The sequence below is a fragment of the Schistocerca serialis genome, chromosome 1, assembly GCF_023864345.2.
Source record: "Schistocerca serialis cubense isolate TAMUIC-IGC-003099 chromosome 1, iqSchSeri2.2, whole genome shotgun sequence".
NCBI classification, from domain to species: Eukaryota; Metazoa; Arthropoda; class Insecta; order Orthoptera; family Acrididae; genus Schistocerca; species Schistocerca serialis.
Window position 1 is genome coordinate 427405141 of NC_064638.1, and position 24279 is coordinate 427429419.

The following is a 24279-nucleotide window of genomic DNA, read 5'->3' on the forward strand; positions in this document are numbered from 1 at the left end:
CGAGCTACACCTCGAGACGCCCGGCCGGCGCGGGCTACACCGGCCACCCCTACGACCACTGCGCCATCTGGTAGCGATCGTCGGGCACCCAGTCCGCGTAACAGCGGTCCGGGGCGAGCCGGCGCGTCCGGTCAGCCGGCGCGAGCTACACCCCGTGTCTCTCGCGCCGGCGGCGGGCCGCTGGCGACCGCCGGGCCATCTGTTGGCGGCGCGGCGAACACCAGCCGCGGTGCGCCCGACCCGAGCGCCAGGCCGGCGCAAGCTACACCGGCCCCTGCTGCTACCGCTGCGCCACCTGTCACCAGCGCGGCGATCGAGAGCAGCACTGAGCGGCCCACGCCAGATGGCAGCACGGCACCACCACCGACGCAGACGACGGAGCGGCGCGACGTGAACGGAGGGACTGCAGCTGCGTCTCCGAGAACTGGCAGCAAGAAGAGGAGACGCCGACGCCGTAACAACCGGCCCAGTCCCAACCTCCCACCGCAAGGCTCCCGTCCTACACCAGACCTGACAGGCCCCCCTGTACCCTCCGAACAGGGCGCAACTGAGGCAGCTCCGCCCCCCCCTCCCCCGGCCGACACTCGGCTAACGGAGAGGCAGCGGCGCTGGCTGGCGGCCCTGGAGAGCGTCCACAACCAACCGTGGGACGCATTCGTCGCGGTCGTCGAGGACTTCATCTCCGAGATCGCCGAGACGAAGCCACAACGCCAGGCAGCCGGAGGTCGACAGGATGGGCCACCAGCAGCAGCGCACCGCGGCCAGGGCCGCGCCGACGCTGCTGCCAATCCCCCTCCCCCTGCCCCTACACGCGGCCGCGGTGGGCGGCGCGGTGGACGTGGCGCACGGCGCGCGGCGGCCGCCGAGCGTCGGTACGACGCGAATGCAGCGTCTGAAATTCAGAAGCTGTACCGCGCGGACCGGCGCAAGGCGATGCAGCGCGTCCTTGGAGAGACGTCGCCGTACTGCCAAATCGATGGCAACGTGCTCACGGAGCACTTTAAGGTAATATATTCTAAATCCGACTTTTCCGTTACAGATGCACCAGCTGCTGTCCCGGACTTTGCCGCCACCACGCCTCCTGATGTCAGCGAGGAGGTCCTGCTGCCGATCACACCTTCAGAGGTGCAACAGCGGCTCCAGAAGGCGAGCAATACTGCTCCTGGGGCAGACGGAGTCACCTACTCGGACTTGCGACGTGAGGATCCTGGCTGCCATGTGCTAGCTAAGATCTTCTCGCGCTGCTGGAATGAGCGGAAGACTCCGGTGCAGTGGAAAATATCCACTACCGTCCTCATCCACAAGAAAGGGGACGTCTCGGACGTGACAAACTGGCGGCCTTTAGCATTGAGCTCTACCATCTCTAAGCTCTTTGCTGCAATCGTTGCGGACCGCACTTCTCTCTGGGCGGAGCGGTTGAACCTGCTCTCCCCAGAACAGAAGGGCTTCCGCACGTTTGAAGGCTGCTACGAGCACAACTTCATTGTGCAGACGGCAATTGACGATGCAAGGCGCAGGGGAGGCCAAGCATGCTTTGCTTGGCTTGATCTGGCGAATGCTTTTGGTTCAGTGCCTCACGCTCACCTCCTTGGAGTACTGAGCAGGATGGGACTACCAGAGCAACTGCACCATCTAATTGCCGACATGTACGATGGTTGCTCCACCCGCGTCCGTACATCTGACGGACTAACGGAGGAGATAGAGATCCAGGCAGGGGTCAAGCAGGGCTGTCCACTGTCGCCCATCGTCTTTAATCTCGCGCTCGAGCCGGTACTTCGCGCCGCAACCTCACTCAGAAATGAGTGTGGTATTCCGCTTAGCGGCGTCAGTGTGAGTGCACTGGCATATGCGGACGATATCGTGCTTCTGGCGCGGGATTCAGAGGCGATGCAGACGCTCCTCAATGTTGTGGGTGAGGCGGCGACGTGGGCCGGGCTTACCTTCAAGCCGTCGAAGTGTGCCACGCTTCACATCCGCCGTCGGCAGACACTAGGCTCGGTATTCGCCCTGCAAGGGGGAGAACCAGCCGTGCTCGGTGCGGGTGACGCCTACCTCCATCTTGGCGTTCCCACCGGGTACAAAGTCACGCAGACGCCAACGGATGCGATCGCGGCAATTCGACGCGACTTGCAGCACCTGGACGCTTCCCTGCTGGCTCCCTGGCAGAAGATTGACGCTGTGCGTGTCTTTCTCCTCCCTAGGCTTGACTTTGTCATGCGGGGCGGAGCGGTACGCAAGGGGCCGCTATCTGCACTCGACAAGGCAGTGAAAGCGGCTGTCAAATCATGGCTGTTCCTCCCACAGCGTGCGTCCACCGAACAGCTGTACCTCGCGCTGGGAGAGGGAGGATGCGGCCTGACGCCGCTCGCGGACGCTGCGGACATCTCGACGATCGTCCACGGCTTCCGCATGCTGCACTGCGACGACGCCACCGTCCGCGACATCGCCTGGGCCACACTAACTACGGCCGCGCGCCGCCGACTGGGGAGGGAGCCGAGTCGTTCCGACTTGGCCACCTACCTTAGCGGCAGCACTGAGGGTGACCTCGCACGCGACGGAGGTGACATCCAGTCACTGTGGACGCGCGTCAGGAACGCCACAAGGCGCCTAGCGCCGCGTGGCGTCACCTGGCGCTGGAGTGAACTGCTTTGTGAGTTGCAGGTGGAGGTCGGCGGCCAACCCGCCATCGCTGACGACGCGGAACACGGCGGCATCGGAGGGGTGACGCAGCCGGCCACGGAGGGGGCGGCGCCTGGGACTACACGACACCTCGATGATGGCGGCGATGGACCGCAGCACGATGATGACAGCGTGGGACGCACCGCCACCACTGGCGTCGAGCATGTCCGGGTGGGAGGGGGCGCCAAACGTCTTCTCTCACGGACGCTCCGCGAGTGTCTGAGGCAGCGCCTGCGCCACATCCTACTCAGGAAACCTGACCAGGGGAAGGTGTTCGAGTGTACCAGGGAGTCCACAGCGTCCAACCACTTCATAGCGGGAGGCAAATACACCCGCTTCGCAGACTGGCGCTTTATCCATCGCGCAAGGCTCGGAGTCGTGCCTCTGAACGGTTGTCGCCGCTTTGATGGGCGGGCAAACAACAACAAAGCCTGCCGACGCTGTGGCCACAACAACGAGACGCTCCCGCACGTGATCAACGCGTGCATGGTGCACTCAGCAGCCCTGCAGTATCGCCACAACGCGGTCCTCAACCGCCTCGCGACAGCAGTCGCTGGGCGGCCAAGGAGAGGAAACGCTGCTGTTCCTGACATCAGGATCAACCAAGCCGTCATAGGGGACAGCAGTGGGCTGCGTCCGGACCTCGTAATAACTGACGAGGCCGCTAAGACTGTGACCATCGTCGATGTGACAATCCCCTTCGAGAATAGGCGGATTGCGCTCGACAACGCTCGGCAACTGAAGAGGATAAAGTACGCCGACGTTGCGCGCGGATTAGCCGCTCGCGGCTATTCCGTCACTGTCGACGCCCTGGTTGTTGGCAGTCTGGGGGCGTGGGACCGCCAGAACGATGCAGTGCTTCGGCACCTAGGCATCGCTAGCCGCTACTGCCAACTGATGCGGCGGCTGATGGTGTCTGACACCATCAAGTGGTCCCGCGACATTTACGTGGAACACATTACTGGCCACCGCCAGTATGTGTCCCCCTAGACTGTGGCATGCTCTGACGTCAGGCTGCGAGACCCTCGAGACTGCAGTCGTCGGAGAACTTCGAGGTCGGTGCCTTCGTGACGTCGGCGTCGAGATTCTCCTCCACGACGCGGGACCTGCGGCGCTACACCATCTTCGCGCCGCACTGCAGCAGTGCCGAGTCAGTAGCGGTGCGTGCGGTGCTGCCTGGTGCCCCTCCCTCCGTGGTGTCCGCCGAATATGGCCCCCACCTCGGTTGGCGCGGTGCTAGGCGGCGCCAAACGTGTGCCTACTGCCCGGCAGTCTCCAGCCAGCGTGGGAAGCAACGCCCTCCTGCCACGACACCCCGGTGACGTCTGCCGCAAGGCGGACAGAGGGGAGAAGTCCGGCTGTGTGTGACCCGCCTGCGTGCGTGGCACACCAGCCGCTGGCAGCCGTGCATGTGCAGTGTGCTGTCAGGGCATGGAGAAGAATGTAATAAACAAAATAGATCCTAAACTAGCTCCATCCTTCCCCGTTCTGAAATTATCTAAGGCCGCGCCTACCGCAGGATTAATCTTAAGGTAATATACTTAAGCATCCGCGCCTAACGCGGCCTTCCAATATTTAAGTAGTGGGCTTAACCCACGAGTTAGAATAAGGTTCAATTACTTAAGTGCGGTTAGAACCGTTTTTCTAAATTTTATTTTATCTAAACTTAACAAATTTGTAAAACTCGCATTGTATAGAGTCATGAATATTTTTTTCTTAAATTTATACTTCTTAAAACTGTAACTAAGAATTATCTCGGAAAATAAAAATCTGTTCTTATCAGCTTAATATCTGATACGTCCTGCATCGCAGGACCAGAATATTAAACTCATTTTTGGCTCATGACGGAGTGCTAGGGGCTTGCTCCACCTCTGTCGCGGGTTGGCCCGGCATTGCAGTACCGCCGGGATCGGCCCACCTAAAATTAATTAAAACACAGCCTGAAATGGGTTAATATTCTGCAGTGATCAGATATTCCGCTGGTAGCAAAACTTGTTGTAGTTGTCGATTTGCCCAGTAGTTAGCTGCTTACACACCACGATTTCTTGTAATTAATTTAACATTATCTTACGTAATTTATTTATTTATTTTTTTTTTTTTTTTTTTTTTTTTTTTTTTTTGCGGTTAGCTGGACCGCTCTTGCAGCCGCATTACACTAGGCTGGTTATTTATGTGGGCACAGAAGGGTGCCTTCGGATGCCTCGTTGGCGTCACATATGGTCTGGCCACAGATAATTTTAATTACATTTTTTGGAGTTATATCCTTAGCTCCTCGCGAACGTCGTCGTCGCCGCCGCACGCACGCAGAATACGTGTGTACACACGTATGCAGTAGGCGGTGGACGATGTAAGCACTCGGCTAGGTGTAGCTCGCGCCGGTGTAGCTCGCGCCGGCCTGGCGCTGCTGTGGGGCGGCCTCACGGCTTCTCCACTGCCCTGGCAGCCGGCGGCGTTCAAATGGGAGTCGCAGTTTACTGTTCGCCATGGAGGGTAGTACTGGGCTGTTGACGAGTGCTCTCGCGAATTGTCCTTCCTTCCGGCACTTGCTTTTGCGATGTTTTCGACGGTCGCCTGTTGCCATATCGGCCCGTACCACCGTGTGTCACTCCCACATGTGGAGCGCACACGCTGCAAGCATTTAGGCCCTTCGACTGCGGTTTTTCCTTATCGCTTCTCGGCCTTTTGGCTAAGATCAAAGTGTAGTATCTGTTCTTATCAGCTTAATATCTGATACGTCCTGCATCGCAGGACCAGAATATTAAACTCATTTTTGGCTCATGACGGAGTGCTAGGGGCTTGCTCCACCTCTGTCGCGGGTTGGCCCGGCATTGCAGTACCGCCGGGATCGGCCCACCTAAAATTAATTAAAACATAGCCTGAAATGGGTTAACATTCTGCAGTTATCAGATATTCCGCTGGTAGCAAAACTTGTTGTAGTTGTCGATTTGCCCAGTAGTTAGCTGCGTACACACCACGATTTCTTGTAATTAATTTAACATTATCTTACGAAGTTTATTTATTTATTTATTTATTTTTTTTTTTTTTTTTTTTTTTTTTTCGCGGTTAGCCGGAACGCTCTTGCAGCCGCATTACACTAGGCTGGTAATTTATGTGGGCACAGAAGGGTGCCTTCGGATGCCTCGTTGGCGTCACATATGGTCCGGCCACAGATAATTTTAATTACATTTTTTGGAGTTATATCCTTAGCTCCTCGCGAACGTCGTCGTCGCCGCCGCACGCACGCAGAATACGTGTGTACACACGTATGCAGTAGGCGGTGGACGATGTAAGCACTCGGCTAGGTGTAGCTCGCGCCGGCCTCGCGCCGGTGTAGCTCGCGCCGGCCTGGCGCTGCTGTGGGGCGGCCTCACGGCTTCTCCACTGCCCTGGCAGCCGGCGGCGTTCAAATGGGAGTCGCAGTTTACTGTTCGCCATGGAGGGTAGTACTGGGCTGTTGACGAGTGCTCTCGCGAATTGTCCTTCCTTCCGGCACTTGCTTTTGCGATGTTTTCGACGGTCGCCTGTTGCCATATCGGCCCGTACCACCGTGTGTCACTCCCACATGTGGAGCGCACACGCTGCAAGCATTTAGGCCCTTCGACTGCGGTTTTTCCTTATCGCTTCTCGGCCTTTTGGCTAAGAAGCACCCCGCGGTCGGAGCGGTCCGTTGTGCTCTGTAGCGGGTCGCGAGTCGCGTTTCGTGGTCGTTTCGTTTCGTTTGTTCTTGGTTTTTCCAGCGTTGATATTTTTGCGGTGAATATGTCGAACCGGTCGAACAGTATTCAATGCGTATTCGACAGAGCAGCGAGACGGCCTACGGCCTTTGAAATACAGGAATGGATATTTGGTGATCTGAAAGTACCGGAAAATGACGTCGACACCTTTCAACTGGATTTGTCTTATTCTCGTTATTCGTGAAATTTCTCGACCAGGAGAAATACGAAAAGTATGGCCTGGCACTCGCGGGCGAACATCCGTTCCGCTACTTCGATGGAACTGTCGGAACAGTGCATATTGTGCCATCTGGCTTTGGGATACGGACTGTGCGGGTATTTAACGTACCCCCTGAGTGTCCCAATGACGTAATCGGCCGTGTCCTGTCGCGGTATGGCACGGTGCTCAGCATCACGAATGAGAAGTGGGGAAGTGCCTACCGTTTCCAGGGCAACAGCGGCGTTCGTAGTGTCCGCATGGACCTCCGCCAGCACATCCCGTCGTATATAAATGTTGCGAGTACCAGGGCCCAGATCACCTATATTGGGCAACCGCAGACTTGCTCCCTTTGTCAATCGACGGAGCATCTCCGCGTGGACTGCCCGCGCCGGCGTCCTGTACAACTGCCGCGGGAACGCACTGCTGGTACCGACCTTGTGCCTCTCCTCAGCGAGGTAGTGGCGGGCGCTGCCCACCGTCCCGCTGAGTGAACTGACGTGTCGCCCCCGCCAGAAGCAGTGCAACCGGCACCCAGTGCACCGGTTGACGGACCCGTCCCGGACCAGACGCCCGTTGTGGCGGTACCGCCGGCGGCGTCTGATGTGCCTGCTATGGCGAGTGATGTGGTCGCTGTCGAACAGATGGAGGTCGTTCTTCCTACCCCGCCCCTCCCGGCAGATGACGCTAAGTCCCCCCGCCGTCGTCATCGGCGCAAGAAGGCGAACCCGGACCAGCCGGCGGAGGAGGCGGACGGTTTACGTCCCCCTGAGAGCGGCAGTGAGGCTGACTCTCAGGCCTCCTCAGTTTCTCGCTCTGTTTCCGCTGACCGCTCGGGCGGTATGCGGCAAACTGCTCGGCAACTAGAGGCTCTTATCAGTTCCTCGCGAGATCGTGGAGCGATCCCTGCAAAACGAAAACATGACCAGGGTAGCGACCAGCCAATGCAGCGTACTCGTACCCTTTCACATCTTACTGTGTCCGACGCGTCTGCGCCGCCTGGCTCAGACTATCCTGCCGATGGGGGAGGCCTGAACTGGGCTGACGACGAGGGCGATGACATGCGTGATTGAGTGGGGCTTTCCCCACATGAGCTGCTTCGTATTTGTTTCTCACGTCCGGGGTGATATCGCTGGGTTCTGGTGTGGATATTTCCACACCTGCTTCCCTACGGCCGTAACCCTATCTGCCGTTGTCTCCTCTGTGTTGCTCTCCCATGCCTGCCTTTGACCGTCCGCCGGGAGCCCTCTCCCTTTTAACGATCAATATCAACTCCATCTCCAACCCGGTCAAACTTCGATCTCTAAAGGACTTTCTCCGCCTTGGTGCGTTTGATGTGGTCTTTCTCCAGGAGGTTTGTGCCCCTTTTCTATCTGACCTTGCTGGTTATGAGGCACTGTATAACATCGACCCTGACGCCCGGCGGGGTACTGCTTTGCTCTACCGCTCAGAGTTTACTCCATCCCACGTTACCACGCTACCCAACGGTCGCGTTCTTGCATGTATCCTTCAAGATGTCCTTTTTCTAAATGTCTATGCTCCTTCTGGTGCTAACCACAGGCATGACAGAACGACACTTTTTCAGTCTGATCTCCCCCCTTTCTTAGCAGCTCGTCGCCCTATCGTCTTTGGCGGAGACTTCAACTGTGTGGTTGCCGAAGTTGATCAGGTCCCGACGCCTATGCGGTGTGAAGCGCTCGCTTCGCTCCTTCGGGCGGCTGACCTTACTGACACGTGGCGCCACTTCCATCCCGCCTACACGCAATTTACCCACATCTATCCCACTGGAGCCAGCCGTATTGATCGTGTTTATGTCTCGGCTGATTTGACTCCCGCCCTTTGTGCCGTCCAAGTCATACCCGTGGCCTTTAGTGACCACTGTGCGTACTCGTGTTCCTTGCGTATCGCGGGTCCTGCCCCGGTTCCTCGTGGCACCTCTTGGAAGATGAATACCCTTCATCTATCCCTGCCCGAACTTCGTGCTCTTGTCACGAAAACGTGGCAGGATTGTCTCGTGGACACTTCCCGGTACCCTACCACGGTGGTTTGGTGGCTCCGCTGTGCGAAGCCCCGGCTGCGACGTGTTATCCGGCAATATAGTCGCGACGTCGCCCACTGGAAACGTAGCACGTTGGCTTTCTATCAGCAGTGTCTCACTGACGCCCTGACTCTTCCTGCTGACAGGTACGATCAGCTCCGCATGCGCCTCAACAAAATTAAAGCGCAAATCCTTCGCTTCTCTCGGGAGAAAGCCGACGGTATGATGGTGCGGTGTCGTTCTGCATCCCTGATTGATGGCGAGGAGCCATCCCTTTATCACCTTGCCTCTGAACGAACTCGTGCCAAGAAGAACACCATTCTGCGCCTTAAGACAGACGATGGTGCGCGTATCACGGACAACCGTGACGTCCTCCAACACCTGACGGACCATTTCACACACCTCTTCCAGGATGTTGAGGTCGACGTCGCTGCCCAACGTGTACTTGTCAGTGGGGTGCCTACTTCTTTGGATCGTCATGACCGCGACTCTTTAACTGAGCCCCTGACACTCGCTGACCTCACGTCTGTCCTCCGTGCCTGTCCGGGACGCAAGTCACCTGGCCCCGACGGTCTCCCTTATGAGTTCTACCAACAATTTTGGGACCTGCTCGGCGACCGTTTCTGCAAAATGTGCGAGGAGATTTTTGCTGGATGCGACTTACCCGCCGACTTTTTATCTGGACGTATTGCCCTTATTCCAAAGGTGACTGGTCACTGTCGAGCTCAAGACCTGCGTCCTATCACTGTCCTTAACACTGACTATAAGTTGGTGGCACGATGCGTAGCCTCTCGTCTCAAACAGGCGATGACTAAGGTACTTTGCCCCACTCAATCCTGTGGCGTTTCGCGTCGGAACATCTTCACCGCCGCTTCCCTGTACCGCGATGTTGTCTTCCTCACCGCTGACACTCGCACCCCGGCTGCCATTCTTTCCTTGGACTTCGCCGGTGCTTTTGACAGGGTCTCGCACCCTTACCTGCTGGGCGTTATGTCGCGGATGGGTTTTGGGGAGCGCTTCATACGCATCATCCGGCATTTCTTGGATGGGGCGAATTCCACTATCGTGGTGAACGGTTGCCGGTCGCGCCCCATTCCCATCAGACGGTCAGTTCGACAGGGGTGTCCCTTGTCGATGTATTTGTTTGCCTTAGCGCTGGACCCCTTGCTGCGTGACATAGGCCGGTTGGTCGACGGTGTCGCTCTCCCAGGCGTCACCTTCCGCTGTGCGGCCTACGCCGATGACGTTGGTGTGTTCGTTGCTAACGCCAGGGACATCGATTCCGTTCGCCGCGTTCTCGACGTTTATGAACGGGCCTCCGGTGCTCAGTTAAATCCCAACAAGACCGTGTTGCTTCCGCTAGGGCTACGATCATTGACCGTCGAACGCCCCTGGTACCGCGTTGTGGGGGAACAGCGTATCTTGGGTCTTGAGGTGACTGCCTGTCCGCAGCGTATGTTAACCCTCACGTGGCGGCGGCTTCTCACACGCATCAGGGGCCTTTGCGTGAGCCACGCTGATCGACGGCTCGACCTCCATCAACGCATCCAGCTGATTAATGGTTATCTCCTCTCACGGGCATGGTATGTCGCCCAACTCCTTACGCTGCCCAAGCAGATCGGCCGAGCCATCTCGCAAGCAGTTTATTGGCTCTTGTGGCGGCATGCGCTGTTCAAGGTTGATGCGCTGACCTGTACGTTGCCGAAGGTCGATGGCGGCCTCGGCCTCATTGACTTTTCCCGGAAATGTGCGGCCCTTCTGATACACCGTGTCGCTGCTTTGCGCGAAGCCGACCCCGGTGGGACTACAGCGGTCCTCTTCGACCGTTATCGTCCACACTCGGCGCGTGCACCAATCTGTTTGACGCATATTCCGTTCCGGCTGACGACGGTCAGAGACTATTACTTCCACCGCAGTTATGTCCTCACAGTGGCCACTGACAAGGCACGCACGTCGAAGCGCCTTTACCAGGCACTCCGAGGCCAGCCCAAGCCACATAAATTAGAGGACAGACGACCGTCGGTCATCTGGCGCCAAGTTTGGGCTAATATTAACAACTCAGCCCTTCCCACGGCAGTTTCGGCGCTATGGTACCGTGTCGTCAACAATTTAATCCCCACTAACCATCGCCTGGCGGCCATCCGCCTACGGCCCTCGGCTGCTTGCGGCCGCTGTGGTGACGTTGACACCAGGGAGCATCGCCTCCTCTGCCCCCACGTCACAGAAGTGTGGACCCTTGCACGTGTACTCATAGCGCTGATCGGTGGGACGACGCCAGCAAATGTGTGCACCGACTGGTTCCTTACACCTGATCTTCAAACACAACCCCGACCAAGGCGTAACGCAATGGTGTGGCTCTTGGGCCACACCATTTTCACGATCTACGACCTTTCCCTCGCCGATGCTGTCTCTTACATGGACTACCTGTGGAGCCAGCATCGCGTGGCGGAATCTGCTCACAACTATACGACCACTTTTGCCCGGTATTTGAAAGTTGCAATGATCCATGGATATCAAACGGTGTTCCAGGTTGCCTAGGGCGCCTTGTCCAGGCATTGCCTGGGCTTGCCCCTGGTTCTTTGCACCAATCTTTGACTTGACTCACCCCAGATTCGCAATTGGAACAATTATTGCAAAAACTTTATTGGAAAAATAGGAATCACGCAATCAATCTTAGAAGCTTATTCCTTAGTTAATTCTCTGGGCGATGGGATTATCTCGCCAGTTTCATTTTCACTTGTGTGTGCTGCCATCCCTGTTTTTAATTTCCTTTCATTTCTATCTTTCTTTCTTTCTTCCTTTTTGGTTCTCCACTCACTATTTCTTCACACCTGCAGAGCGAGGTGTCTTTCTGAGTCAAGTGTCGTCGCCCACTGCGGCATAGCAGAGTGTGCCCCTCGCTTTTAATTTCGTTCCTGGCAACAAGTCTTGCTACTCAATGCACCCTGTGCGTGCTGCGTCGACACTCTAGATAAAAAAAAAAAAACAAAAAAAAAAAAAAATAGAAAAAAAAAAAAAAAAAAAAAAAAAAAGTGTAGTATCTGTTCTTATCAGCTTAATATGGGCTGATATGGGCTGATTTCTGCACCGGGAAGCGGTCGCTTTTATTCTCCTGTTTCAGGTCCGCGACCTGAACAATGGAGCTTGTGGTGACGCTGCCGGCGGAGGTCTTCCGCTGCCGGATCTGCTTCGTCACCAAGGCTGCCGGGAGACCTACTTTTGGCGAGTACAAGGACCACTCGGCCCTTCTCCGCCACTATAGGAGGCTGCACGACCCGGAAACGGTTCCCGTTTTCGAGTGTCAGTTTTGCGGCCGACGCGACCCGCGGCTGAAGACGCTGCGGTTACACCAGCGGCTCTGCAATGCAGATTCCGCAACCCCCGGCGCTGCCAGTCGGGGGAGAGTGAGTATGGGACACGATGCCGTGTCTGGCTCTCTGGGGCACCCAGAGAGGTCAGCCGGCGGGAGGTCACAGGCGAGGGCCCCCGAAGCTAGTAGGACAGGCCCTTCGTCCTTAGTTAGTGCTGGGCGCAAGCCACAGGCGAAAGCGGCTCGGGAAGTTAGTACCATAGGCCGCCTAGCCTTAGATAATAGAGAGGGGCTATGGCCACAGCCCAGTCCGGTCCCCGAAGCTAGTAGGACAGACCGGCTGGACTTAGGATTAACTTACGCGGCGGTCCTGACCCGCAGCAGCGTGGTGGGCTCACAGGCTGCCTTGCCCTCACCCTGTGTGAGTGTGCAGGCGTCTGCGACGCCCAGGACGGCGGTGGTTGCCACCCCCGCGTCGTGTGTGCTCTGTGTGCGCACGCCGAGGAGGTCTGGCATCCCCCTGCCGACACGCTCCGCGACGTCAACCGCGTCGCCACGAGTGCCGAGCGCAAGTTCGGGAGGTGAAGGCAGCACGCTGCCGACGCCTGCCGCCGAACGCGTCGCTCCGGCCAGAGGCGCTATGTCCGGCATGGGCCGCGGCTCGCCGCCACCCGCGCCGGCCATTGCACCCAGTGGCGTACGCTGGCCACGTCGTGCGGCTGCCGCAGGCGCCTCCCGCCCGCCATCTGTCGGGAGCGTGGGTACCGGCCTGGGACTGCCGCCCGCATTCGCTACGCCGCCAACAGGTGGCTCTGCGGTGCGGGCGAGCAGTGGCAGGCAGGCTGCCTCGCTCGCCGCGACCGTTGGTGTTGTCATTCACGGCGCAGCCGCGCCGCCGGTTGACGCACCAAAGGCCGCGCGCCCGGCGGATGCACGGGATGGTGTGGTGCTTGTGCGGTCGCAGACGTACACGCGCCGCGTTTCCTCTGCCCTACCGGCGGTTACGTCGAGTGACGCCCGTCACTCCGTCTCCGCTCAGGCAGGGAGTGCTATTAACCCAAAAGCTCCTGTTGCAGATCATGAGTGGCACGTAGTCACCCCACGGAGGGACAGACGCCGTGCTGCAGGACGCAGACCACCGCCCCCGGACCGACGGCGCATCATACCGCCCAGTCCGCGTAACAGTGGCCCGACGCGAACCAACGCGCCTGGGCGGCCGGCGCGAGCTACACCTCGTGTATCTCGCGCCGGCGGCGGGCCGCTGGCGACCGCCGGGCCATCTGTTGGCGGCGCGGCGAACAACAGCCGCGGTGCGCTGGGCCCGAGCGCCAGGCCGGCGCGAGCTACACCTCGAGACGCCCGGCCGGCGCGGGCTACACCGGCCACCCCTACGACCACTGCGCCATCTGGTAGCGATCGTCGGGCACCCAGTCCGCGTAGCAGCGGCCCGGGGCGAGCCGGCGCGTCCGGTCAGCCGGCGCGAGCTACACCCCGTGTTTCTCGCGCCGGCGGCGGACCGCTGGCGACCGCCGGGCCATCTGTTGGCGGCGCGGCGAACACCAGCCGCGGAGCGCCCGACCCGAGCGCCAGGCCGGCGCAAGCTACACCGGCCCCTGCTGCTACCGCTGCGCCACCTGTCACCAGCGCGGTGATCGAAAGCAGCACTGTGCGGCCCACGCCAGATGGCAGCACGGCACCACCACCGACGCAGACGACGGAGCGGCGCGACGTGAACGGAGGGACTGCAGCTGCGTCTCCGAGAACTGGCAGCAAGAAGAGGAGACGCCGACGCCGTAACACCCGGCCCAGTCCCAACCTCCCGCCGCAAGGCTCCCGTCCTACACCAGACCTGACAGGCCCCCCTGTACCCTCCGAACAGGGCGCAACTGAGGCAGCTCCGCCCCCCCCTCCCCCGGCCGACGCTCGGCTAACGGAGAGGCAGCGGCGCTGGCTGGCGGCCCTGGAGAGCGTCCACAACCAACCGTGGGACGCATTCGTCGCGGCCGTCGAGGATTTCATCGCCGAGATCGCCGAGACGAAGCCACAACGCCAGGCAGCCGGAGGTCGACAGGATGGGCCACCAGCAGCAGCGCACCGCGGCCAGGGCCGCGCCGACGCTGCTGCCAATCCCCCTCCCCCTGCCCCTACACGCGGCCGCGGTGGGCGGCGCGGTGGACGTGGCGCACGGCGCGCGGCGGCCGCCGAGCGTCGGTACGACGCGAATGCAGCGTCTGAGATTCAGAAGCTGTACCGCGCGGACCGGCGCAAGGCGATGCAGCGCGTCCTTGGCGAGACGTCGCCGTACTGCCAAATCGATGGCAACGTGCTCACGGAGCACTTTAAGGTAATATACTCTAAATCCGACTTTTCCGTTACAGATGCACCAGCTGCTGTCCCGGACTTTGCCGCCACCACGCCTCCTGATGTCAGCGAGGAGGTCCTGCTGCCGATCACACCTTCAGAGGTGCAACAGCGGCTCCAGAAGGCGAGCAATACTGCTCCTGGGGCAGACGGAGTCACCTACTCGGACTTGCGACGTGAGGATCCTGGCTGCCACGTGCTAGCTAAGATCTTCTCGCGCTGCTGGAATGAGCGGAAGACTCCGGTGCAGTGGAAAATATCCACTACCGTCCTCATCCACAAGAAAGGGGACGTCTCGGACGTGACAAACTGGCGGCCTTTAGCATTGAGCTCTACCATCTCTAAGCTCTTTGCTGCAATCGTTGCGGACCGCACTTCTCTCTGGGCAGAGCGGTTGAACCTGCTCTCCCCAGAACAGAAGGGCTTCCGCACGTTTGAAGGCTGCTACGAGCACAACTTCATTGTGCAGACGGCAATTGACGATGCAAGGCGCAGGGGAGGCCAAGCATGCTTTGCTTGGCTTGATCTGGCGAATGCTTTCGGCTCAGTGCCTCACGCTCACCTCCTTGGAGTACTGAGCAGGATGGGACTACCAGAGCAATTGCACCGTCTAATTGCCGACATGTACGATGGTTGCTCCACCCGCATCCGTACATCTGACGGACTAACGGAGGAGATAGAGATCCAGGCGGGGGTCAAGCAGGGCTGTCCACTGTCGCCCATCGTCTTTAATCTCGCGCTCGAGCCGGTACTTCGCGCCGCAACCTCACTCAGAAATGAGTGTGGTATTCCGCTTAGCGGCGTCAGTGTGAGTGCACTGGCGTATGCGGACGATATCGTGCTTCTGGCGCGGGATTCAGAGGCGATGCAGACGCTCCTCAATGTTGTGGGTGAGGCGGCGACGTGGGCCGGGCTTACCTTCAAGCCGTCGAAGTGTGCCACGCTTCACATCCGCCGTCGGCAGACACTAGGCTCGGTATTCGCCCTGCAAGGGGGAGAACCAGCCGTGCTCGGTGCGGGTGACGCCTACCTCCATCTTGGCGTTCCCACCGGGTACAAAGTCACGCAGACGCCAACGGATGCGATCGCGGCAATTCGACGCGACTTGCAGCACCTGGACGCTTCCCTGCTGGCTCCCTGGCAGAAGATTGACGCTGTGCGTGTCTTTCTCCTCCCTAGGCTTGACTTTGTCATGCGGGGCGGAGCGGTACGCAAGGGGCCGCTATCTGCACTCGACAAGGCAGTGAAAGCGGCTGTCAAATCATGGCTGTTCCTCCCACAGCGTGCGTCCACCGAACAGCTGTACCTCGCGCTGGGAGAGGGAGGATGCGGCCTGACGCCGCTCGCGGACGCTGCGGACATCTCCACCATCGTCCACGGCTTCCGCATGCTGCACTGCGACGACGCCACCGTCCGCGACATCGCCTGGGCCACTCTAACTACGGCCGCGCGCCGCCGACTGGGGAGGGAGCCGAGTCGTTCCGACTTGGCCACCTACCTTAGCGGCAGCACTGAGGGTGACCTCGCACGCGACGGAGGTGACATCCAGTCACTGTGGACGCGCGTCAGGAACGCCACAAGGCGCCTAGCGCCGCGTGGCGTCACCTGGCGCTGGAGTGAGCTGCTTTCTGAGTTGCAGGTGGAGGTCGGCGGCCGACCCGCCATCGCTGACGACGCGGAACACGGCGGCATCGGAGGGGTGACGCAGCCGGCCACGGAGGGGACGGCGCCTGGGACTACACGACACCTCGAAGATGGCGGCGATGGACCGCAGCACGATGATGACAGCGTGGGACGCACCGCCAACACTGGCGTCGAGCATGTCCGGGTGGGAGGGGGCGCCAAACGTCTTCTCTCGCGGACGCTCCGCGAGTGTCTGAGGCAGCGCCTGCGACACATTCTACTCAGGAAACCGGACCAGGGGAAGGTGTTTGAGTGCACCAGGGAGTCCACAGCGTCCAACCACTTCATAGCGGGAGGCAAATACACCCGCTTCGCAGACTGGCGCTTTATCCATCGCGCCAGGCTCGGAGTCGTGCCTCTGAACGGTTGTCGCCGCTTTGATGGGCGGGCCAACAACAACAAAGCCTGCAGACGCTGTGGCCACAACAACGAGACGCTCCCGCACGTAATTAACGCGTGCATGGTGCACTCAGCAGCCCTGCAGTATCGCCACAACGCGGTCCTCAACCGCCTCGCGACAGCAGTCGCAGGGCGGCCAAGAAGAGGAAACACTGCTGTTCCTGACATCAGGATCAACCAAGCCGTCATAGGGGACAGCAGTGGGCTGCGTCCGGACCTCGTAATAACTGACGAGGTCGCGAAGACTGTAACCATCGTTGATGTGACAATCCCCTTCGAGAACAGGCGGATTGCGCTCGACAACGCTCGGCAACTGAAGAGGATAAAGTACGCCGACGTTGCGCGCGGATTAGCCGCTCGCGGCTATTACGTCACTGTCGACGCCCTGGTTGTCGGCAGTCTGGGGGCGTGGGACCGCCAGAACGATGCAGTGCTTCGGCACCTAGGCATCGCTAGCCGCTACTGCCAACTGATGCGGCGGCTGATGGTGTCTGACACCATCAAGTGGTCCCGCGACATCTACGTGGAACACATTACTGGCCACCGCCAGTATGTGTCCCCCTAGACTGTGGCATGCTCTGACGTCAGGCTGCGAGACCTTCGAGACTGCAGTCGTCGGAGAACTTCGAGGTCGGTGCCTTCGTGACGTCGGCGTCGAGATTCTCCTCCACGACGCGGGACCGCGGCGCTACACCATCTTCGCGCTGCACTGCAGCAGTGCCGAGTCAGTAGCGGTGCGTGCGGTGCTGCCTGGTGCCCCTCCCTCCGTGGTGTCCGCCGAATATGGCCCCCACCTCGGTTGGCGCGGTGCTGGGCGGCGCCGAACGTGTGCCTACTGCCCGGCAGTCTCCAGCCAGCGTGGGAAGCAACGCCCTCCTGCCACGACACCCCGGTGACGTCTGCCGCAAGGCGGACAGAGGGGAGAAGTCCGGCTGTGTGTGACCCGCCTGCGTGCGTGGCACACCAGCCGCTGGCAGCCGTGCATGTGCAGTGTGCTGTCAGGGCATGGAGAAGAATGCAATAAATAAAATAGACCCTAAAACTAGGTCCAAACTTTCCCCAGTGTGAGTTATCTAAGGCCGCGCCTATCGCGGAATTAATCTTAAGGTAATATACTTAAGCATCCGCGCCTAACGCGGTCTTCCAATATTTAAGTAGTGGGCTTAACCCACGAATTAGAATAAGATTCAACTATTTAAGTGCGGTTAGAACCGTTTACTATATATTTTAACTTAAAATTTTCATTAAATTTGTAATACTCGATTTATATAGAGTCATGAATATTCTTTCTTAAATTTATACTTCTTAAAACTGTAACTAAGAATTATCTCGGAAAATAAAAATCTGTTCTTATCAGCTTAATATGGGCTGATATGGGCTGATTTCTGCACCGGGAAGCGGTCGCTTTTATTCTCCTGTTTCAGGTCCGCGACCTGAACAATGGAGCTTGTGGTGACGCTGCCGGCGGAGGTCTTCCGCTGCCGGATCTGCTTCGTCACCAAGGCTGCCGGGAGACCTACTTTTGGCGAGTACAAGGACCACTCGGCCCTTCTCCGCCACTATAGGAGGCTGCACGACCCGGAAACGGTTCCCGTTTTCGAGTGTCAGTTTTGCGGCCGACGCGACCCGCGGCTGAAGACGCTGCGGTTACACCAGCGGCTCTGCAATGCAGATTCCGCAACCCCCGGCGCTGCCAGTCGGGGGAGAGTGAGTATGGGACACGATGCCGTGTCTGGCTCTCTGGGGCACCCAGAGAGGTCAGCCGGCGGGAGGTCACAGGCGAGGGCCCCCGAAGCTAGTAGGACAGGCCCTTCGTCCTTAGTTAGTGCTGGGCGCAAGCCACAGGCGAAAGCGGCTCGGGAAGTTAGTACCATAGGCCGCCTAGCCTTAGATAATAGAGAGGGGCTATGGCCACAGCCCAGTCCGGTCCCCGAAGCTAGTAGGACAGACCGGCTGGACTTAGGATTAACTTACGCGGCGGTCCTGACCCGCAGCAGCGTGGTGGGCTCACAGGCTGCCTTGCCCTCACCCTGTGTGAGTGTGCAGGCGTCTGCGACGCCCAGGACGGCGGTGGTTGCCACCCCCGCGTCGTGTGTGCTCTGTGTGCGCACGCCGAGGAGGTCTGGCATCCCCCTGCCGACACGCTCCGCGACGTCAACCGCGTCGCCACGAGTGCCGAGCGCAAGTTCGGGAGGTGAAGGCAGCACGCTGCCGACGCCTGCCGCCGAACGCGTCGCTCCGGCCAGAGGCGCTATGTCCGGCATGGGCCGCGGCTCGCCGCCACCCGCGCCGGCCATTGCACCCAGTGGCGTACGCTGGCCACGTCGTGCGGCTGCCGCAGGCGCCTCCCGCCCGCCATCTGTCGGGAGCGTGGGTACCGGCCTGGGACTGCCGCCCGCATTCGCTACGCCGCCAACAGGTGGCTCTGCGGTGCGGGCGAGCAGTGGCAGGCAGGCTGCCTCGCTCGCCGCGACCGTTGGTGTTGTCATTCACGGCGCAGCCGCGCCGCCGGTTGACGCACCAAAGGCCGCGCGCCCGGCGGATGCACGGGATGGTGTGGTGCTTGTGCGGTCGCAGACGTACACGCGCCGCGTTTCCTCTGCCCTACCGGCGGTTACGTCGAGTGACGCCCGTCACTCCGTCTCCGCTCAGGCAGGGAGTGCTATTAACCCAAAAGCTCCTGTTGCAGATCATGAGTGGCACGTAGTCACCCCACGGAGGGACAGACGCCGTGCTGCAGGACGCAGACCACCGCCCCCGGACCGACGGCGCATCATACCGCCCAGTCCGCGTAACAGTGGCCCGACGCGAACCAACGCGCCTGGGCGGCCGGCGCGAGCTACACCTCGTGTATCTCGCGCCGGCGGCGGGCCGCTGGCGACCGCCGGGCCATCTGTTGGCGGCGCGGCGAACACCAGCCGCGGTGCGCCCGACCCGAGCGCCAGGCCGGCGCAAGCTACACCGGCCCCTGCTGCTACCGCTGCGCCACCTGTCACCAGCGCGGCGATTGAAAGCAGCACTGAGCGGCCCACGCCAGATGGCAGCACGGCACCACCACCGACGCAGACGACGGAGCGGCGCGACGTGAACGGAGGGACTGCAGCTGCGTCTCCGAGAACTGGCAGCAAGAAGAGGAGACGCCGACGCCGTAACACCCGGCCCAGTCCCAACCTCCCGCCGCAAGACTCCCGTCCTTCACCAGACCTGACAGGCCCCCCTGTACCCTCCGAACAGGGCGCAACTGAGGCAGCTCCGCCCCCCCCTCCCCCGGCCGACGCTCGGCTAACGGAGAGGCAGCGGCGCTGGCTGGCGGCCCTGGAGAGCGTCCACAACCAACCGTGGGGCGCATTCGTCGCGGTCGTCGAGGACTTCATCTCCGAGATAGCCGAGACGAAGCCACAACGCCAGGCAGCCGGAGGTCGACAGGATGGGCCACCAGCAGCAGCGCACCGCGGCCAGGGCCGCGCCGACGCTGCTGCCAATCCCCCTCCCCCTGCCCCTACACGCGGCCGCGGTGGGCGGCGCGGTGGACGTGGCGCACGGCGCGCGGCGGCCGCCGAGCGTCGGTACGACGCGAATGCAGCGTCTGAGATTCAGAAGCTGTACCGCGTGGACCGGCGCAAGGCGATGCAGCGCGTCCTTGGCGAGACGTCACCGTACTGCCAAATCGATGGCAGCGTGCTCACGGAGCACTTTAAAAATATCTATGCTAAATCTGACTTCTCTCTTTCAGATGCACCAGCTGCTGTCCCGGACTTTGCCGCCACCACGCCTCCTGATGTCAGCGAGGAGGTCCTGCTGCCGATCACACCTTCAGAGGTGCAACAGCGGCTCCAGAAGGCGAGCAATACTGCTCCTGGGGCAGACGGAGTCACCTACTCGGACTTGCGACGTGAGGATCCTGGCTGCCATGTGCTAGCTAAGATCTTCTCGCGCTGCTGGAATGAGCGGAAGACTCCGGTGCAGTGGAAAATATCCACTACCGTCCTCATCCACAAGAAAGGGGACGTCTCGGACGTGACAAACTGGCGGCCTTTAGCATTGAGCTCTACCATCTCTAAGCTCTTTGCTGCAATCGTTGCGGACCGCACTTCTCTCTGGGCGGAGCGGTTGAACCTGCTCTCCCCAGAACAGAAGGGCTTCCGCACGTTTGAAGGCTGCTACGAGCACAACTTCATTGTGCAGACGGCAATTGATGATGCAAGGCGCAGGGGAGGCCAAGCATGCTTTGCTTGGCTTGATCTGGCGAATGCTTTCGGTTCAGTGCCTCACGCTCACCTCCTTGGAGTACTGAGCAGGATGGGACTACCAGAGCAATTGCACCATCTAATTGCCGACATGTACGATGGTTGCTCCACCCGCGTCCGTACATCTGACGGACTAACGGAGGAGATAGAGATCCAGGCAGGGGTCAAGCAGGGCTGTCCACTGTCGCCCATCGTCTTTAATCTCGCGCTCGAGCCGGTACTTCGCGCCGCAACCTCACTCAGAAATGAGTGTGGTATTCCGCTTAGCGGCGTCAGTGTGAGTGCACTGGCGTATGCGGACGATATCGTGCTTCTGGCGCGGGATTCAGAGGCGATGCAGACGCTCCTCAATGTTGTGGGTGAGGCGGCGACGTGGGCCGGGCTTACCTTCAAGCCGTCGAAGTGTGCCACGCTTCACATCCGCCGTCGGCAGACACTAGGCTCGGTATTCGCCCTGCAAGGGGGAGAACCAGCCGTGCTCGGTGCGGGTGACGCCTACCTCCATCTTGGCGTTCCCACCGGGTACAAAGTCACGCAGACGCCAACGGATGCGATCGCGGCAATTCGACGCGACTTGCAGCACCTGGACGCTTCCCTGCTGGCTCCCTGGCAGAAGATTGACGCTGTGCGTGTCTTTCTCCTCCCTAGGCTTGACTTTGTCATGCGGGGCGGAGCGGTACGCAAGGGGCCGCTATCTGCACTCGACAAGGCAGTGAAAGCGGCTGTCAAATCATGGCTGTTCCTCCCACAGCGTGCGTCCACCGAACAGCTGTACCTCGCGCTGGGAGAGGGAGGATGCGGCCTGACGCCGCTCGCGGACGCTGCGGACATCTCCACCATCGTCCACGGCTTCCGCATGCTGCACTGCGACGACGCCACCGTCCGCGACATCGCCTGGGCCACGCTATCTACGGCCGCGCGCCGCCGACTGGGGAGGGAGCCGAGTCGTTCCGACTTGGCCACCTACCTTAGCGGCAGCACTGAGGGTGACCTCGCACGCGACGGAGGTGACATCCAGTCACTGTGGACGCGCGTCAGGAACGCCACAAGGCGCCTAGCGCCGCGTAGCGTCACCTGGCGCTGGAGTGAGCTGCTTTCTGAGTTGCAGGTGGAGGTCGGCGGCCAACCCGCCATCGCTGACGACGCGGAACACGGCGGCATCGGAGGGGTGACGCAGCCGGCCACGGAGGGGGCGGCGCCTGGGACTACACGACACCTCGATGATGGCGGCGATGGACCGCAGCACGATGATGACAGCGTGGGACGCACCGTCAACACTGGCGTCGAGCATGTCCGGGTGGGAGGGGGCGCCAAACGTCTTCTCTCGCGGACGCTCCGCGAGTGTCTGAGGCAGCGCCTGCGCCACATCCTACTCAGGAAACCTGACCAGGGGAAGGTGTTCGAGTGTACCAGGGAGTCCACAGCGTCCAACCACTTCATAGCGGGAGGCAAATACACCCGCTTCGCAGACTGGCGCTTTATCCATCGCCCCAGGCTCGGAGTCGTGCCTCTGAACGGTTGTCGCCGCTTTGATGGGCGGGCAAACAACAACAAAGCCTGCCGACGCTGTGGCCACAACAACGAGACGCTCCCGCACGTGATCAACGCGTGCATGGTGCACTCAGCAGCCCTGCAGTATCGCCACAACGCGGTCCTCAACCGCCTCGCGACAGCAGTCGCTGGGCGGCCAAGGAGAGGAAACGCTGCTGTTCCTGACATCAGGATCAACCAAGCCGTCATAGGGGACAGCAGTGGGCTGCGTCCGGACCTCGTAATAACTGACGAGGCCGCTAAGACTGTGACCATCGTCGATGTGACAATCCCCTTCGAGAATAGGCGGATTGCGCTCGACAACGCTCGGCAACTGAAGAGGATAAAGTACGCCGACGTTGCGCGCGGATTAGCCGCTCGCGGCTATTCCGTCACTGTCGACGCCCTGGTTGTTGGCAGTCTGGGGGCGTGGGACCGCCAGAACGATGCAGTGCTTCGGCACCTAGGCATCGCTAGCCGCTACTGCCAACTGATGCGGCGGCTGATGGTGTCTGACACCATCAAGTGGTCCCGCGACATTTACGTGGAACACATTACTGGCCACCGCCAGTATGTGTCCCCCTAGACTGTGGCATGCTCTGACGTCAGGCTGCGAGACCCTCGAGACTGCAGTCGTCGGAGAACTTCGAGGTCGGTGCCTTCGTGACGTCGGCGTCGAGATTCTCCTCCACGACGCGGGACCTGCGGCGCTACACCATCTTCGCGCCGCACTGCAGCAGTGCCGAGTCGGTAGCGGTGCGTGCGGTGCTGCCTGGTGCCCCTCCCTCCGTGGTGTCCGCCGAATATGGCCCCCACCTCGGTTGGCGCGGTGCTGGGCGGCGCCGAACGTGTGCCTACTGCCCGGCAGTCTCCAGCCAGCGTGGGAAGCAACGCCCTCCTGCCACGACACCCCGGTGACGTCTGCCGCAAGGCGGACAGAGGGGAGAAGTCCGGCTGTGTGTGACCCGCCTGCGTGCGTGGCACACCAGCCGCTGGCAGCCGTGCATGTGCAGTGTGCTGTCAGGGCATGGAGAAGAATGCAATAAATAAAATAGACCCTAAAACTAGGTCCAAACTTTCCCCAGTGTGAATTATCTAAGGCCGCGCCTATCGCGGAATTAATCTTAAGGTAATATACTTAAGCATCCGCGCCTAATGCGGTCTTCCAATATCTAAGTAGTGGGCTTAACCCACGAATTAGAATAAGATTCAACTATTTAAGTGCGGTTAGAACCGTTTACTATATATTTTAACTTAAAATTTTCATTAAATTTGTAATACTCGATTTATATAGAGTCATGAATATTCTTTCTTAAATTTATACTTCTTAAAACTGTAACTAAGAATTATCTCGGAAAATAAAAATCTGTTCTTATCAGCTTAATATCTGATACGTCCTGCATCGCAGGACCAGAATATTAAACTCATTTTTGGCTCATGACGGAGTGCTAGGGGCTTGCTCCACCTCTGTCGCGGGTTGGCCCGGCATTGCAGTACCGCCGGGATCGGCCCACCTAAAATTAATTAAAACATAGCCTGAAATGGGTTAACATTCTGCAGTTATCAGATATTCCGCTGGTAGCAAAACTTGTTGTAGTTGTCGATTTGCCCAGTAGTTAGCTGCGTACACACCACGATTTCTTGTAATTAATTTAACATTATCTTACGAAGTTTATTTATTTATTTATTTATTTATTTTTTTTTTTTTTTTTTTTTTTCGCGGTTAGCCGGAACGCTCTTGCAGCCGCATTACACTAGGCTGGTAATTTATGTGGGCACAGAAGGGTGCCTTCGGATGCCTCGTTGGCGTCACATATGGTCCGGCCACAGATAATTTTAATTACATTTTTTGGAGTTATATCCTTAGCTCCTCGCGAACGTCGTCGTCGCCGCCGCACGCACGCAGAATACGTGTGTACACACGTATGCAGTAGGCGGTGGACGATGTAAGCACTCGGCTAGGTGTAGCTCGCGCCGGCCTCGCGCCGGTGTAGCTCGCGCCGGCCTGGCGCTGCTGTGGGGCGGCCTCACGGCTTCTCCACTGCCCTGGCAGCCGGCGGCGTTCAAATGGGAGTCGCAGTTTACTGTTCGCCATGGAGGGT

At 59.6% G+C, this 24279-nt stretch overlaps 3 protein-coding genes and 3 non-coding genes across 6 annotated transcripts; all 6 read left to right on the forward strand.

The window, feature by feature from the left end:
* The first annotated feature begins 933 nt into the window (after positions 1-933).
* On the forward strand, positions 934-3669 carry LOC126477108 (uncharacterized). The gene has a single exon (XM_050103596.1). The coding sequence runs from the start codon at positions 934-936 to the stop codon at positions 3667-3669; it is 2736 nt and encodes a 911-aa protein (XP_049959553.1).
* Positions 3670-4403: 734 nt separating this feature from the next.
* LOC126423445 (U2 spliceosomal RNA) lies at positions 4404-4602 on the forward strand. The gene has a single exon (XR_007576149.1). It is a non-coding gene; the product is annotated as a U2 spliceosomal RNA (small nuclear RNA).
* Positions 4603-5345: 743 nt separating this feature from the next.
* LOC126420365 (U2 spliceosomal RNA) lies at positions 5346-5538 on the forward strand. Its single transcript, XR_007576061.1, has one exon. It is a non-coding gene; the product is annotated as a U2 spliceosomal RNA (small nuclear RNA).
* Positions 5539-14229: 8691 nt separating this feature from the next.
* LOC126477266 (uncharacterized) lies at positions 14230-16965 on the forward strand. The gene has a single exon (XM_050103607.1). The coding sequence runs from the start codon at positions 14230-14232 to the stop codon at positions 16963-16965; it is 2736 nt and encodes a 911-aa protein (XP_049959564.1).
* Positions 16966-17183: 218 nt separating this feature from the next.
* On the forward strand, positions 17184-22763 carry LOC126477426 (uncharacterized). The gene is made up of 2 exons (XM_050103619.1): positions 17184-17334; positions 20134-22763. Exons 1-2 carry the CDS (start codon positions 17184-17186, stop codon positions 22761-22763), a joined length of 2781 nt encoding a protein of 926 aa, XP_049959576.1.
* A 734-nt stretch (positions 22764-23497) lies between these two features.
* Positions 23498-23696, forward strand: LOC126423235 (U2 spliceosomal RNA). Its single transcript, XR_007576132.1, has one exon. It is a non-coding gene; the product is annotated as a U2 spliceosomal RNA (small nuclear RNA).
* Positions 23697-24279: the final 583 nt, after the last annotated feature.